The sequence below is a fragment of the Actinia tenebrosa genome, unplaced genomic scaffold (assembly GCF_029948245.1).
Source record: "Actinia tenebrosa isolate PJP-AT-01 unplaced genomic scaffold, QUT_ActTen_1.0 PGA_scaffold5__44_contigs__length_20552954, whole genome shotgun sequence".
Classification (NCBI taxonomy): Eukaryota; Metazoa; Cnidaria; class Anthozoa; order Actiniaria; family Actiniidae; genus Actinia; species Actinia tenebrosa.
In genome coordinates, this window is record NW_028292582.1 from 16,366,891 (window position 1) to 16,384,366 (window position 17,476).

At 34.4% G+C, this 17,476-nt stretch overlaps 1 protein-coding gene across 2 annotated transcripts in view; it reads right to left on the reverse strand.

The window, feature by feature from the left end:
• The window catches only part of LOC116292178 (unconventional myosin-Ie), a 36,449-nt gene that overhangs the window by 13,270 nt on the left and 5,703 nt on the right, over positions 1 to 17,476 (reverse strand). For both annotated transcript variants that reach the window (XM_031699444.2, XM_031699445.2), the window contains exons 5-26: positions 16,482 to 16,569; positions 15,809 to 15,898; positions 13,759 to 13,836; positions 12,021 to 12,105; positions 11,641 to 11,744; positions 10,691 to 10,823; positions 10,184 to 10,247; positions 7,677 to 7,743; positions 7,326 to 7,391; positions 7,151 to 7,231; positions 5,829 to 5,915; positions 5,330 to 5,413; positions 4,773 to 4,859; positions 4,578 to 4,658; positions 3,765 to 3,850; positions 3,248 to 3,329; positions 1,699 to 1,904; positions 1,340 to 1,484; positions 1,150 to 1,264; positions 814 to 924; positions 612 to 730; positions 375 to 460 (exon numbers count right to left, since the gene is read on the reverse strand). In XM_031699444.2, coding sequence (XP_031555304.1) covers positions 375 to 460; positions 612 to 730; positions 814 to 924; positions 1,150 to 1,264; positions 1,340 to 1,484; positions 1,699 to 1,904; positions 3,248 to 3,329; positions 3,765 to 3,850; positions 4,578 to 4,658; positions 4,773 to 4,859; positions 5,330 to 5,413; positions 5,829 to 5,915; positions 7,151 to 7,231; positions 7,326 to 7,391; positions 7,677 to 7,743; positions 10,184 to 10,247; positions 10,691 to 10,823; positions 11,641 to 11,744; positions 12,021 to 12,105; positions 13,759 to 13,836; positions 15,809 to 15,898; positions 16,482 to 16,569 — 2,145 coding nt within the window. The remainder of the gene's footprint in view (positions 1 to 374; positions 461 to 611; positions 731 to 813; positions 925 to 1,149; positions 1,265 to 1,339; positions 1,485 to 1,698; positions 1,905 to 3,247; positions 3,330 to 3,764; positions 3,851 to 4,577; positions 4,659 to 4,772; positions 4,860 to 5,329; positions 5,414 to 5,828; positions 5,916 to 7,150; positions 7,232 to 7,325; positions 7,392 to 7,676; positions 7,744 to 10,183; positions 10,248 to 10,690; positions 10,824 to 11,640; positions 11,745 to 12,020; positions 12,106 to 13,758; positions 13,837 to 15,808; positions 15,899 to 16,481; positions 16,570 to 17,476) is intronic.

The window sequence follows — 17,476 nt, forward strand, 5'->3', positions numbered from 1 at the left end:
GGGAAAAATATGACTTTTATCGTATCTTTAAAAACCTTTTTTGTAGTAGGAAGGAATCGAAAGTTCGATTTTACATAAAAAGATCTACTGGTCTATAAAATACAGTTACACCCAGTTGACTTAAGGCGCGGACACACGGTGCAACAGCATCTATTTATGATGTTGCTGAAGTAGGATAGTTTTCTACTTCAGCAACGTTGCGTGCAGCAAAATGGGTCGTGTGTCATGGCTCACAACATCAATTGCATGCAACATTGAGAGCAATGTTGCACCGTGTGTCCGTAGCTTTAGTGAGACTGGTCACTCAATCTTAGACTAATAGAGGAATGTCTGACAAAGAATAACATGTTAAACAACAAATCATTTTTACCTACCTGAGAGAAACGGAAACAACCGACTTGATGTCTAGCTTTCGCTTAATTACTTCAAACACTCTGCCTTTCTCTGGACCCTTCTTGACCTACATCAAGTGCAATGAGAAAGTCAATAATGCAAGTAAAGCAAATCTTCTCTAATTACGATCACTATCATCATCATCTTTACTGAGGATAACCTACAGTAAGTGATTTACAGAAAGGTCCTTTTCTGTACAACTACACGATGTACTGTACCTTCTCTCGTCCAATCAGATATATGTGCTTGCTAGACAATAGTAGGTCTCTCTTGGTTGGTTTAAAGCGACGGTCGTACTTGTTAACAGTCGCGGCAAACTCTATTCTCTCTCGCTTTTCTAGTAGAAGACGATTAACAAAGTCAGATTGAAAACTTGACGTATTACAATGTTTAATCCTAACATAACACACTGATACCTACCAACTAAGCTTCTTAGAGCTGGATTTTCATCATATCCAATGTAATCTCCAACAAAATTACGGTTGATACTGCACCGCCGCCTTTCTTTCTTGTTGAACAAAATATCTGAGGCTGAAAATAAAACAATTATAACCTGATTTTCAGTTAACGTACCACTATGTTTCGCTACTATGATAATGAAATTGGACATCATGACATCATATACTTCCCAATTAGCATAAACGTGAAACATGAATATCACTCGATTCAAAAATGCTAACAAGAAATGACAAACTCCAGTTTTCTTTTTTTTAAAGTACCGTACTTCAACAATTTTTACTAAGTAACGTAGTTTACCTTGCTGTTTAAGCTCTGCGAAATACTGTCTATGTTTGTACATTCGATATGCTTTCTGGATTCGACGGGCATATCCATCAAATTTACGCTCCCTGAGTTCTTCTAGCAAAAACAACTAAACAGATAAAAACAAGATTAATGATTATGCTGTTTTAAGATCTACTAAATGGATCAAAGTATTGCAACTTACCGACTCTGGTGCTTTGATGAATACTTTGGATTTGCCAAGCTGCCACTGATCTTTCTCCATATTGACGGCATTCATCAAATGCGTGATACCTTGCCTGACCTCTCCTTTCCATTTAGGCCACGTCTCTTTAGTCAAGATTGCATATCTGTTAAAATAATAAATATAAAAATGAATGATATGATATGATATGATATAAGAATACCATGATTGTGATACTAAAAGAACGACACAAACAATGCAATGGTAGAGACATGTGAATAATAGTCCACTTTGATGAACACTAGGCACGGTTATCTTTCGAGGATGGCGCTGGCAATTGTGAAGGGAACTATCGTGTCTTATTATTCCATTTTTCTTACCTTTGTAGAAACTTATCAAATGGTCTCCTATATGCAAAGCCAGCTCGACGAACACGAATGTTTTCTTTCAGCCCAAGGTATTCCACTTGATGCTTGACGCGGTCTCCCTCCCAGTCATGAGCTCTTTTCGTTTCATTAGGCTTGAGGCAACGGATGTAATGTGGAGTGCACTTCATAAGCCTTTCAACAAGAGTGTTGCATTGTGCCTGTTGAGGTATGGTAAAAACATTGTGACATGAATGAGTGTACAGTTTTAATACAAGGCTCTTATGCTCTTAAAGCAATGATGTTTCGGCTAATTTTCTTCTCGTGTGTTAATTTTTAATTAGAACTGGGAAACTTACGTGTAAGTCAATATTGTATAGTGTGGAGTGAGGAATTCTTATTCTTGGCTAGGTTTTCTTTACTTTGAACACTCTAATTTTGTTTTTGTAAAGCGCCATTGAGCTTCTGGAAATGGCGCTATATAAGTGTTAATTATTATTATCATCATCATCACCATCATCATCATCATTATTATAATGGTTGATTGTCTCTTAAGAAGCATTTTCTTTCTCCTATTTTGATATTTGTGTTTATATTGAAGAGCGCCTGTTATTTCATCTAGCCGCCGTTATGTGCTCACGCTTGAAAATTGCAATCGGTGCTTTTTGAAAGACGTTTTGATACTAAAGCGAATAGATTTCTTTGCGCACTAAAATGGTTGATTCTCTCTAGAGAACAATAATCCTTCATAATCCTTACAAAACTGTGTGATACGACAGCCAAAGCTTAATAGGTTTTTCCCTTCCCTATCTGCAAAGACTTTAGAAGGATAAATAACTTCTTTTTCTATCTACTTTTTATCTTGTTTTACATTTTTGTTTTGTTTAGCAAACCGTCATCCCAGGATTGCAGACCCTGTTTTATTATCTTTAATATTATTATCATCATTGTCATGATAGAGTGAAGTCATTACCCGTGAAATAGATATTAGACTAATGCACATTAGTAGACCCTAATCACGTTGACAAGTGTTTTTTTATTTATAATTATCATTAGTTTTTTTTAAACAAGTGAATTTAATAAATAACGGAGAGAGAAATTTTCCTTAATCTTATTTATCTCTGCAAGAGGCACACTTCGACAAACAAGAGTGCGTGTAGGTGTTAGAGCAGTTTTCGTATGTTTGTAAAAATTTCACGGCATGTACACGCTCTCGACACGGCAAGGCATGCGTCCGCCTAATCACATCGCACGAGAATTTTTACTCTCAATCCAATCAAATGCCCGAAACACGGTATGAACAGTTTTTATTTAGTGACTATCACTCAACTTGTATTGTATTGTAGAATAGTTTTGAGTAACACATGGTTTTGATGGACTACCCCACGAGTCACTTGCAATTTCTAGTAGAGCAACTAGTACTAACTAAATAGTCATTTTAACTAAATAGTCTTTCACGGGTTAAATAAAATCCCTCTACACAGGAGCCTTCAGGCAAGCGACTACTAAAACTATATTTTATACATACATATCTTTATGTATTTCAGTACGTACTACTACGTACCTTAATCTTGGCACCAGCTGTTGTTGGTCTTCCTCTTTTTTCACTTTTAATGTCATCAGGGAAAAGTGAAGCGATAAAAGGACTAGAAGAGAAAAAGAAATGTGAGAAAAAGAAACGTTTTTCAAGAGGAAGTTTTTAGCCATAATATCAAAGCATGACGACAAAATCCCAATTAATAAGTTTTCTTGGTTTTAGCATGATCCAAGATCTGCTGTGACAAAGATCTTTAAAAATGTATTTCTAAAAGGCAAATTCGTTAGTATGATGAGTTTTCTAGTGGCCCCTGAAAGCTGCATTCTTGGTGATAAATTTATAATTTATAAAACAATCGCTTTGAGGCTATATATAACTTTTTGACTAAACCATTTTACGCCAAAACCAGGGACAGATCAAGGAATTTTAGAAGGGGGTGACTATTACAAAGGTTTTACCAGGAATTCGAGGAAAAGGGGGGTGACTATTCACCCTTTTTACCACCCCTTGATCCAACCCTGCAAAACATAGAAAATATTTTTACTTTTGACTACACTGCATGAGTTCAATCAAATCTTTGAAGAGTACATCACGATTTCTTTCACAAAAACCACCACAGTCATAAGAAACCTGTTGAGAAATATGAACCTAGTTTCAAATTCTACCAAGCTACGAGTATAATAACTGAAATATGCATGCCAATACGATAAGATAGCCTGCGTCAAATCCGGATATCGCAGGCTAACGATAAGATGGCCTGTAGTTTCTTCGTATGTAAATGTAATATCTTTTAATTTTGAGGGGGGGGGGGGGGGGGGGGAGGGGGAATGTTGGTTGTATTTTAAGTGCCATTCAAGGGAGAAATATTTTGAAATAAGTTAAGGGGAGTGATGAGGAAGACGTTATCAAAAAATACCACAAGTTCTCGAATATTGTCTGATGATATTTAACAGGAAGTGAGAGTTCTTAAAAATATGGATCATAATATTTTGAGTTCCCCATGTACACAGTACTAAATTAAAATTAAAATTAAAATTAAAACAAAGGCCCTATTATCTTATCTTATCATAAATAGTACTGATCCGAGAGTGCCTACCGGTATCAGCCTTTTTGGAAAAAGAGCTAGAACAATTTTTGAGAAACCAGCAAAATCAAATCCTTAGTATAATTTCATTATGAAGCACTCTGAATTTTATTTTATTGAATTTAGAACAATTATTTTTTCTGGAACGAGCAGCCTGGAGCAAGTGATCTAAAGCAAATGATATTGTATGCCATTTTAAAGCTGAAGGCATATAGGATTCATCAAAATATAGAGAAAATAGGGTGATATGGACTTAAATAATATGGTATTTACCTTCCCAGCATAGTGATGGATAATAAATCCACCACTACAAGATTGAAAATGTTGATGTGTTCCCACTGAATTGCCCAATTTCTGCAAAAGAAAAATAAGAAAAATAAATTATATAAGACAATTAATATATCAATAAGGGATTTAAAACCTCAATAAAGTCAACAATAGGACAGTGTATAACAATTCCTTTAATACCTCTAACAATGTTGCATCAGCACCTTCTCCCACTGCATGCATTGTAGCACAGACATCATCCATTACGCAAAGAATTCCGGGGGGACGCTATTTAAAAAGATCAAAATTAATAAGCTAACCATAACTAAAAATTTGTTTAGTTTTTGGATGCTATTTGATTAAATATATATTATATATAAAATATACATTTTAAGTTTTTATGTGCAGTCAATTACATAAGCAAACAATCCCATATTTTTCAACTATAGATGTACATTGTAAGATGAAGATAATTATGGTAGCCCCTTTCTTAGAACACCAAAACCGGCCTGGCCCCCTTTAGGGCCCCTCTGGATACCAGCTTTTAGTTGAATGGGTCACCCTGTTTAAAAAAAAGTCCAATAACCATAACCAGTCTAAATCACTCTGAAGTGATCTAAGTGTGAATGGACCCAAATAAGTTTTAGATCGGTTTAAAAATAATTTTCTCATGATCGATATAAGCACGAACACAGCCTTCATTTTATTTTCAAGATATAGACAAAGAAAGGGACAAACATTTTGTCAATAAAGAGTACCTTAGTCTCAATCAGGTCACAAACAATTTTGTTGTTGAAATAATCAATAGGCGTCCAATTGATTCCTTCTTCTACATATTCTTCCTGTTGGTAATATGAATTATATTATTAAGATAGCAGTTAGTAATAAATAAGTATAGAAATACCAACATTATTTGTTAAATACTGGTGTCCAACAAAAGAAACATGTAATAATCACCTGTTCCATCTTACCACTGTTTTTTTTGGCTACAATTGCAACAGGTTAATGGGCTATAGACTACTGTCAAATTGTTAGACTTATTAAAGTTAAATGGAAATGATTTATCTTATTGGAAGTTGTCTATTGCCCATTAATCTGTCATGATGTTTTGTCTCAATGAGTGTGTAGCAATAAAAACATTGAAAATTCCATAACTTTTATTTATTTGGTATAAACAAACTAGTTGATTGCAAATCAAATGTTTGATTATATAGAGAAAGCAATTCAGTTATGACAGTACTCAAAATAAAAACCAACCTGTTCTGCCTTAAGTGTCAATTCAATGAAGATCTGCTGAAGTTTTTCATTGACAAAATTGATACAAAACTGCTCAAAACCATTTTTCTGTGAACAAAAAAACCTCAGTTATTTAAAAGATTCATTGGAGTGGAGTGAGAATAATGAACTTTCTATATATTACTAATTCGGTCATCGGTCATATATAAAAAGTTCTTTTATCCTCAAAGTGCGGTAATACTGGCAACAAAATCGTACGGCAGCTTGTCACACAACTTTTCTGTTTGCAAGTTGAAGAGCGATGTTGATTGTATTACCACTTACGTACACAACTCCTCAGGCAACAAAAACCAGTTGCAGGTGATGCTGTTTGTTGCACATGCAACTTTCAGCGTATGACCTCACCTTCAAGCATTATGAATTAGTAAAATAACACAGATGATAATGGAAAGTCCAGTGTGCTGATTGCTCAAGCACTTCCCATGACAGGTGATTATAGCATTTAGGCAAGATCACTGCTTGTCGGCATGTCAATGTTACAGAAGAAAAAATATATAATAATAGGCTTATTAATATTTATTTCTTTGGGAGGAAATGGTACTGTAGTTAGTTTGCTAACCCATAATATTTGTGAGTGGTGTCAATGGGATGTCATTTTTTTGTCAAGCATCCAATGAAATATGGTGACGGCTTCATGAAATAGCAAGCATTTTCTTCAGTAGAGTGTTTTTAAGCCTAGTTTTGTTACAATTATAAAGGATATTATTTAATCAGCACAAACAGGAAAAAGACTGAATGCTTCTCTAGAGAGAACCAGCCATTTTTAGTGCTCAAAAAGATCGATACGCTTTAGTATCAAAATGTTTTCAAACAGCCGTGACTGTAATTTTGAAGAGTGAGCACATAGCAGTGGCTAGATGAAAGGAGAAGGTACTCTTTGAAAGAAATATGAACACAAATAGGAGAAAGAAAATTCTTCTCTAGAGACAATCGACAATTTTGGTCCTAAAACAAAAATAACGCACGACAAGCAAAAGAGCCAAAACATCAATGCTTTAAGAGCAACATAGCCTTGTTTTGAATAATCACCTTAATTTGTTATTTTACAATTATTAGTCACCTCAGTCTCAGTGATTATCAAAAAATGTTTTCCTCACAGCTCAGAGATTCGTGGCTCAGCAAATATCCCTCGATAATCACTTTGATGGATAAAATCTACTTTGATGTTTAATTGTTCATTAAAGGCTGCTTGTTGTAAGTACACCCTTTTCACTTGGTATACCCTTTCCCAAACAAAAGAAGAAAAAAATAGTCTACAACTCATAAAATCATGTTTTTTTTACCTGGAAGATTTCAAATCCATAAATATCAAGTACACCAATTGTCAGCTCAACATAATCCTTCTGCATAGCTTTGTTCACAGACTGTAAAAAGGGATCATTTTCCATCAGTTTTAGTTATAGATAATCAAGAAGGATTAGAAATGTTTACATATGTGAACAGACAAACAAGTCTTACTTGAACAAGGTAGTCAAACAGCCTGGAGTATAAGGCTTTGGAAAGTGCATCCCTTGTGTAACAGGCCTAAGGCAAAACACAATACTTAGTAATAAAATTGTAACTTTGAAATAGCTAAAAATGCTCTTTTTTACATATTGAAGCAAAACCCAAGTTTTGGTAAAAAAGTTATTGGTAGTCTTAATTTACTTATCCCTAACCTTACAACATATTGTGTGATAATCAGTTCCATTCAAAATTCAAGAGAGATTTAGCAAACATAATGCAATGTCAAAGAACAGCATGTGCAGTGACAAAATAATGGCTTTCAGTCAACAGGCAACAGTCATATATAACTATTTACTTTCTTACTTGTTCAACATTTAGCTTCATGTTAATGATTTCAGATTTTCCTCCCCATTTGCTGTCCATTACACGGCTATCATGGAAAAATGTTATGTAAAAATCAACAATATCAAATGCAAGTTGGAATGTATCATCATAATTTACTGATAACAAAAGAAAATATCTGGAAAGACAAAAAAACATTAAATGTGCAAAACATATTAATTATATCATTCTTGTATAAATAGTACAAGTATAATAGTAATAATAACTTAATTAACAATAATAATAATAATGGCTCACTGAAAGATCTTGGCAAGTAGAGAATATCTTCAGCGTCATGACAATGCACTCATGCTTTTTGCTACAGAGTGGCTAAAGCAGGAGGGCTCATGAAGCGAAGTACTGTATGTTTGGTACAAAGAGGTATGGGAGGGAGGAACAGTCATTGAGACCCAACAAAGAGGGCTTAGATAGGACTATTATGATTGACAGACAAGAACAGCAACAACGCACTGACGCCCAGACTTGGTACTGGAGTATGTGGATGAGAAGAAGATAATCATCCTACAGCTGTAGACATGGGCTGTCCTTGCAAAGAAAGTGTAAGAGCAACAGAGTTGGAAAAAAGGTTCAAGTACCAACAGCTATGCTACGAGCTCCGAGTTCAATGCCCAGGATGGACGATACAAGAGATTCCACAGATCATCGGATGTCTGGGCAATGTTAACAATTTAGGGCCTAACATCTTCAGGGTGCTTGAGAAAAAGTGAGTAAATTGGACTGTATCAGAGATGCAGAGTAGTTGTTTGCAACTCTGAGACAATTGTAAGGTAAATATTAAGTGGACTTTACTAGTCAGTACAAGTTAGGGTTTGAGGAAAGTATTATATAAGCCATTAAGTAGCAAGTGGACCATTAATTAGCAGGCTCATATTTTTTTAACGTTTTTGATCAACTTTGGACAGTTGATCATGAAGCTTTGATTTCTCTGACATCTTTAATAACAAATATCTGATAGTGATGAGGTTATTCTTCAAGGTGAATCACACAACAAGACGTGCCACATGGCATAAGGAATTTAAAAAAATTTGTTTACTAAAATAGTCTAAGCCAATTGTAACGTTACAATGACTGTAATTGTCTAAACGACTGTAGATTTGTGTGTGTAAAAGTGTGACTGTAGATTACACCAAGACCCGGAAAAGAAAAACGTCAGTAAAAATCTAAAAATCGTGGCAATCGGATGAATTTTTGAAAACTGAAAAACGTAGGAGTCGTAAGACATAGGAGTCCCAGTAGCATTTCAAAATTGTACAGAAGACTACGTTTTCTCTTGCATTTTGGTAAGTGTGCCCAGTTAAGGTTATTTGCCTTGAAATAGACATAGAAATGTCATTTGCCCAAACTTTGTAGTCATTCATTGGGTCTATATGGATGTAAAATGGGGCCACCATTCTTGTTTTCTTATCCTAAATGACCTCAAAATATGGCCAAATAAGGCCTTGATGACCAATATGGATGCAACCGGAGGTTGAATAAAAATGATTAAAACACTCATTAATAATTCATAAGCTTATGGTCCAATTGGAGCCACCATACACGTCATGTGCATGAACCTTTATACCCGATAAAGTCCTCTTCATTAGTATTCAAGTGATTTTATATAAAGACACATGTGACTTTATATAAAGACACTTGTGATCTTTATATAAAAACCACTCGAATACTATGAGGATGACTTCATTGATCAGGGATGAAGTATGCATCCAAGTTTAGATGAAGACATAGAGCTTCATCAAGGTCATAGTCAACCCTAATGATCTTTGACTGACGTGCCTGTCTTTGCCTTGGCATGCAATATCCAACGTGTGGGAGCTTCTATTGAATCTGGTTGCGCATGCCCGTGACGTCAAATCTCTATCGAAGCATAAAAATCCATGTTCGTGACGTGTATGGTGGCTCCAGTTGAACCAAAATCTTATAAATTGTTCATGAGTGTTTTAAGCAGTTCAAAAAACTTGTAGATTGTGTTTTATCAGGTATAATACCTGATAAAACACTCCTACTCGTTTCTTAAACACTACTTAATATGATTAATATCGTTTTATTCATATTTCGTAGGTGGATGCTCTACGGATGCTATACAGTCTTCTATAAGTTCACATGTGAAATAAAGATGAGGGTCACCATATTCCCATTTTGGATTTATTTTGAAAAAACGTTGCAAAATGGGTCAAGTTTTACGAAGATCACAATTTTTGACTTGAATTTTTGACTTTGAGTGAAATTAGCCTTAGATAGAATTTTTTACTGAGTATAAGAAATTTACTACTAAACTGTGTAAGTTCCATGATTTTACTCCTGTGCTCAGAAAAATGTGCCGGGCAAAATTAGGGAATTACCTTTGTTAAGAGAAGTTTATTATCTGACCCTTCGAACGATTGACTTGCAATGCTCGGCTTGGTGCCCTTCGGGGCCCAACCAAAATAGAGTCCTTTTAGGTAATACTTCATATCAATATTTCTAAATACCTTGTAAGTTTGTCTTTGAGTAAACTTGGTTCTACTGCCAACAAATATCCAGGGTACTGTAAAACTAGAAAAAAAGCATGGCAAAAAGAAAGCTGTGTTAAATAAAAAAGCTATGTGACTGTTTAGCTACCTATAAGTAAATAGGTAATATATTATGAATATAGTGAACTGCAGATGGGTTTCCAAACATTATTGTTATTCTACTAGTCTAACAGAAGAGAATAATTTTTTAAGTATGAAATTGTACACTGGGATACCTGGGCGTGACCTAATTGTCTAATAATCTATCAAAAGGCAAAGTGAAAAATGGCTGAGTCAAACTTCTAAAGATAGCTGTAGCTTCCTAAGACTGTACAGATAAAAGAAGGCAACATATTTAGGCATAATGACTATATAACGCTGAGTTCCAATAACATAGCTATATCTTTTATTGTTTAGCAAATTTTCTAAACATTTTAATTATTTATCAACATTTTACAAACAAGAAGTTTGTTGAGTCAGACTTACATTCATCATCAGCAGGAACAGCATAGTTACCATCCTCAGTAAAACAGATGTTACCTATGTGAAGCACCCCAGCCACTATTGCCAAACAATCAGCTTGATTCTCATCACTGATGCCAATCACATCCATGGCTTTCTGTAGTTGAAAAAATAAATTCATTCTGTTAATTTTTTTTTTTAATCGACCTACTGTCAGCAGAATGAAAACACAAGGAATCAAGAAACCGGAATGTGTAGTTTCAGAAATCATCCATACCAACCCCACAGAGGAATTTGGAATTTCCGAAGAGTAAGGGGGTCGGAGAAATAACAAAAATTACAGAGTTTGTATGAAAGAAAATTGGAATTTCCGGAGGGTAGGGGGTGTCTTAAAAAAATTCCTCCGTGAGGGGGGTATGGATGTTTGGAATTACACAATCATAATAATGTACTAACTAAAATAAGGTGGAAATTGATTTTTTGGAGGAAGAAAAAAATATCTGAAATTTTGCACTGTATCAAAATCTCAACACACCAGAAAGGATCAACTATACAAAATGAGAAATGATCATTATCACTAAAAGTAACAGAGAGTTGTCAGTAGGGTATTAATGATTAGTTTACAGCAGTTTGTTGGTGGGTAGACAGTATGATGTCAGCGTGGTTAATGTGTCAATATTGTAGGTTGTGAGGGGTTCATTTATCATATTTATGAATGCATTTGGTCTGTGATTTTATGATTTGCTCCTTTATAGCCAGTTGCTAATGCAACTATGATGGCTGTCTAGTAATAATGATGTCTCTCCATCCTTTTCCATATCTTGCCTAAATAGTCTGGAAGGTGACTGTATTGGGTATCTACTGTTAACTTACAGTATACAAAGCATGATCTTCCAATTGGAAATGTTCTTTAAAGTATACATTTGTAGTCATATCATATTATAGAAACAACTACTGTAAAACTGTAATATTACCCTTGTTTCTTCATACTCCTGAGAGTCATTGGTACCATCTACGGTATATGTTCCACTTTGATTAAGGTAGTAATAATATGATGGATCTGTTAGACCAAACTTTCCTAGGAATAATGCACAATTAATACTGTATTTTAATACTCAGCAATAATAAGGCTATTATGATCAGATGGAAAAGAAAAAGAAAAAAACAGAAAACATCCTCAAAGTCAGAGTAGCAACCAAAAACTGTCCACACTCATGTGAATGATATGAAGATTGACTCAATAAGTCTATCCTCAATGAGTCTATCCTCAATGTTGTTCACGTGTGTGGATGGTTTTGTGTGGACAGTTTTGGAATAATTTAGTCCTTTTTAGGGAACCCATTTTAGGGCCTACCTTTGTCTTCAGAAGAAGCCCCACTGAGAATTTGGTAAAATATGTGAAAGCTTCTTTCTGTTGAGTTCTGCATGACCACCCGTGACTGTCAAATTTAATAAACATAAAATTTATTGGTAAGCAGCTGGTACATTTTTACATATTATAGACTGTTGTGCATAACATGTTGATTTTGGTTATAAATTATAAGTCAGGACTGACTGCAAATACATCAGTGATGAATAAACTTCAATCCAACAACATAAAAAAAGAAGACAACAATTATTCATTGATTTCAGTTGTAGATCTAATGCAAATTAATTCTGCTTTAACTACAGAAATGCATATCAAAATGTGCTGTGGGTCAGTATATACATAATGAAAAAAATATCCATGCAAAAACTACACACAAATGGACACCATATTATACATGATTGAACGTGGATTTCGTTTCATCCTTCATTAATCTTATGCAATAGAGTAAATAATAACTTAACTAGTTATTGAAAAAAAAACTTCAGTTAATGATTTGTTTGTGCCTAATCTCATATATTGTGAATTATTAATTAACAATACATGGGAATTACTTTTTTCAACTACACTAGATTAGTAACAAGCCATTTGCTGGAAAATATACAAATTATAATTGCCTGTATTCAAATAGTACATGCTAGCAAATTTGATGTCCTTTTGTTTATGTTTCAGACTGTTACCATGATTAGACAGCAGTACAAAAAAATTGTTTTCAAAAATGTTCATGAGAGTAGTAGTAAAAATAAAAAAACCTGGATTGTGGGTGGAGTTTTTTATATATGAGAAAACTCTTTCAGTGTCTTGAATAACTAATTTTCTGGTGGGAATTTTGATGTTATGGGCCTGAAGCACACTGAACTTTTGTTTTTCGCTTTTGTCAATCACGATATAAATCAGCTGTACCTTTTATATTTTTGACTGGTGGCAAAGAAAATTCAATTCCAACAGGCAACTTGCAACTACTGAATATTGAAAATGGTAGCAAACAGTGCAAATTGTTTAAATGCAATCGGTTACTTTGTAAATAGAAGTAAGAAGTATTTTTATCATGAACACCTTATCTAACATGGGACTAAAATAGCATGGTATGCATATTTCTAAAAGCCTTGTATGGACTTTAATAAACAATTCTGTTCAATGTATGACCACAACCTGACTGGTCAAGATGACCAGACTGTTTACACTTGGCCGGGCAACTGGCATTTTTAGCTGCCAGCAGTTATTTTAAGCCCTGCTTAAGGTTCATGCCTTTGACCCAAAGGTTATTGAATTATTTTCAGAGTTTTTGAAGCTGTTAAAAAAACTCACAGATTGAGTTTTATTAGGTCTAAAACCACTTGGCTTATGTCTAATTGTTTAAGACTTGATAAAACACTCCTACTTGTTTATTAAATACTACTTAATCTGTCAATAATTCACGATACTCTGGAAATATCTATTTATAAGTAAAGTTAAGGATGCCAAAAAGATTGTATTCTCAATTTTGAAGTTTACAAAATTTGAGAGAAAAGTTAAGTGATAATTGTAAATTGAGGATCATAATCAAGCAAGCCTAGAACCATTTCAGTCTACAGATGCAGATGTACCTAATAATAACCAGGAAATATATGTATGGTCATATGTAAATATCAAATTATATACAATACATATTAAAAAAAACCTTTTCAACAAGAAGAAAATAGAGTTGTTGTGTATTTAACAAAAAAAGAATACATATTTAAAAAACCTTTTCCAGAAGAAAATTGGATATTTTCCCACCATCTGGTTGCCCTCCTCTTGTAAATTGAATCTCTACATACTTTCCCTGTTGAAAAAAGTAATACTGCTGATTAAAACAAGACTATTAAAACAGGAAGCCCAATTTAGATGCATATTTGACCTGTCAAAACCCAAGTGTTACTGGACAAAAATTCTCATTCATTTCATCACTACTGGGTTGCCTGTGGCAAACCAGTCTTAAATACGTCTTTTTCCCCTCCTCAACAAAATGGAAAATAGAGGGGGAAAAATCTTTATTTAAGTGTCTAGTCATTCTAGCGCTTTCACACTAATTGGGGACAGTTTTTGCTCACATGCACTACCACTTCATTCAAAATATTCTATGCACACAACGTTCAACTCACATGCTGATTTTTACGTGGGGAGGAAACCGGAGAACCCAGAGAAAACCCTCGTAGCATAGGAGAGAACAACACATCAAACAAACTCAATTCACATGATTGTGATGACCGCAGGGCTGGAACCAGCGACCCGACCTGTTGGACTCACTGCAGTGAAAAATGACGCATTAGAAGCAAACGCGAACGCCAAATGTACATTTTCTTCAAGGATGTGGCCAATGATTTCATCTTTGGCTTTTTTATTGGGACTTTCAAACTACTCACAAGCGGAGTTTACAGCAAATTACTGGACAACAAAAAACAAGTGTTGCAGAGTGAACTACATTTCAACACTTTGATCGATATCAAACTTGGTTAAAAACTCTAAGCTTTACTGATCTGAATTAAAGAAACACTGAATAATAATATAGCAAAGGAATTTGTAGCAAATCTTGACTTATTTCCATGAGTAAAATATGTAAAATTTTCAGAGTGAAATACACTCATTAAGTGCTGAGGCCACGTTCACAAACAATAGACCTCCTTGGCATGAGCATAATTTCTGGTCAATTTCGTCTTGTTGAGTGGTGTGACATGCATAGCGCAACTCCTGACACAACACACTGTTTATGCTCTCTGAGCATCTTGTTTCAAAAATAACAGACATTTCGTCAATAAGTAAGCTCAGTCTTTACTTTTATATTAAAGAAATGTGCTTGCTCAAATGTCCTGCCAAGTCATCAAAATCATTTATGTGGAAACATTATACTGTTGTTAGATCCGGTAATCCAACTACATGAATCCGCATATCTCAAGTCGACCAATAGGATATGATTACTGTTATTACGTAGCAGTACTTAATGCATGTCTTACTACCACGAGGCCTCTTTCCTATTATTCTCACAGTCGAGCAAGTTCACTGTAAAATTATCAGGCAAGTTATTTTACTTTTACACTCTAACTGTGTTATGACTGACAAGCGCATTCTTATTCTGGGACAATCCTTTATTCGTCGACTCCACAACTTCATCGAACGTAATTCCGATCTTAGCCCCTATTTTCACTGTGAGAATAATGTAATTGTAAGGTGGCACGGTGTTGGGGGCAGAACTCTCAAAAAACTTGTCCATTATGACCTACATGTTCTGTTTTACAGTACCAGTCAAGTCCTCATTTTTACTGGACACTTGTCGATGACCAGAACGTATTATTGCATTGAGATCATTCTATTCAGAATCAGACTGGGCCAAGCTGCATGCATGACAGATGAATGACCAGCATCTCTCTACAGTGAATATTAGCATAAGGTTCTAGAAAGGTTGGCTGTCCACTTACTCAGATTGAAAGACCCTTTGAAGGATATTAATCTGAAACGTTGTGGTATACTTCACTCATGGAAAGAGGCTTTTGCAACAAGGTAGACACACAAATGAAAAGGAAAAAGAATTTGACTTTGGAAATACGAACACAAGGTGATTGATAAAGGGAGGAAGGTCTGTGTTTGGACCAAAACGTCTGTTTTATTAATGCAAATGTTTCAAATGAGTGACAATAAAATTGAAAAATTATAAGAAGCAATTAACATTGATTTTAATATGTTTTGAAATGATGACTTAGTGTTACTTGCATCTCTTTGCCAAATGGTTTTTCCTCCAAAGTACTTGAAGCAATACTTACAAATCTGCTTGAGTTATTGTTCCTGACAGTCTTGGCATTCCCAAATGCTTCCAAGAGAGGATTTGACTCCAATATAATATCTTTTATTCTCTACAAAAAGCCAAGAATAGCCTTAGACCTAATTAAGAATAACTTATTTTGATAAGGTTCTAAGTAGCTCAAAAATAGTTTGTATAATCAGACAATAAATTCTATTGCCCTTCCAATCAAAGGAATAGCCATTGCACAATGCAACATCACAATTATTCATTTCACCCTACCTCCTTAAAATAAGATATGAAAAAAACGCAGTTATCGTTTTTAGTAAAAAGGGAAGGTTTCAGCTCTTGTAAACCAAATATTTTCCAACACAAAATCCTAAACATTTAATTTTTTATCAAATGCCATTTCTCCAATAGTTGAGATTATGAACTGAAATTCTGCCTGGTGCTGGAATTATATGAGCAAGGTCACATGCATTGTTTGTACAAATGCCCTGAGTATTAATTAGCAAAAGTTTTCTTCTTTCTTCCTTTTTTTTTTTTTACTGCCACATGCTGATAATCTGAATATGAGGGCTTGTTTTTCTTAAAATGAATACATGCAGTTCATAGAGTACCTTCAGCATGAGAATAAACTAATTCTATCATCAATCTTTATTTAACTGTAATTTAATGTATATCTCATTTTGTACCTGCACATTTTCTCCGCCTCCTGAAACCTTGGCAAGATAACTCATAATAAACTTTGCACAAACAGTCTTTCCTGCTCCACTTTCTCCACTATGTAAAAAGGAAATCAATGATATATAAATATATATCATATAAGATCTGAATATGACTATAGAGACAATAACCTTCCAGTAATGCAAAAGGTATGACTAGTAAGGACAAAAACCCTCAATGGACATATTGGACAATGGACAAATAAAAACTATCAACAATTATTATTGCTTAAAGTGCATTTGCTATGCATTTCTTAAATTATAATTATGAATGGTTGTGGAACCGCATGATCAGCCTTGGGACTTCCCTACTAGCAGAGTCTAGAGTCTCCCTTGTTGGCAGAGAAAATGGGAGACTCTGCTGACCTAGACCGTTTTCTTCAATATACTGCCCACTGTCCACGACCATGTACGAACCAAACAAGTTCTGAAGCCTGTTCTGAAATGAGTAGTAGGCATGAGCAAATGTAGAAAACCACTTAGAGTGCCCTTCACCACTTTACTTAGTATTTTCGGGTCGATTCTACATAAAGTAAACAGTTAAATAGTAAAATAATTTTATATGATTTGAATGATGCATAATATTGGAGATATCAAGGTTTATTCTTCAAATATGTTAATGAATGTGATATATTAGATATACGAAATTATCTTTTCTTGATAAGTAAAACATCCTGTATAAACATCATCGGCTTGCAAAGGGTTTATAGAAAGGATATTGCAAATTTGTTTTCTCATACTGTAGCTATAACTGTTTCTATTTACAAATGATTCCAAATAAATTCAAATGCCTCCTTTGACGTCACACTAATAATATAGGAAGTATAAACCTTGAGATCTTCAAGATGCATCACTCAAATCATAAAAATATTTTAACATTCAACCGTACATCTCATTTAGAATAATAAATGAAAATATTTAGTTAGGGGTGTGGTGCACTTTTAATTTCTTTTTTTTTTAGCCCA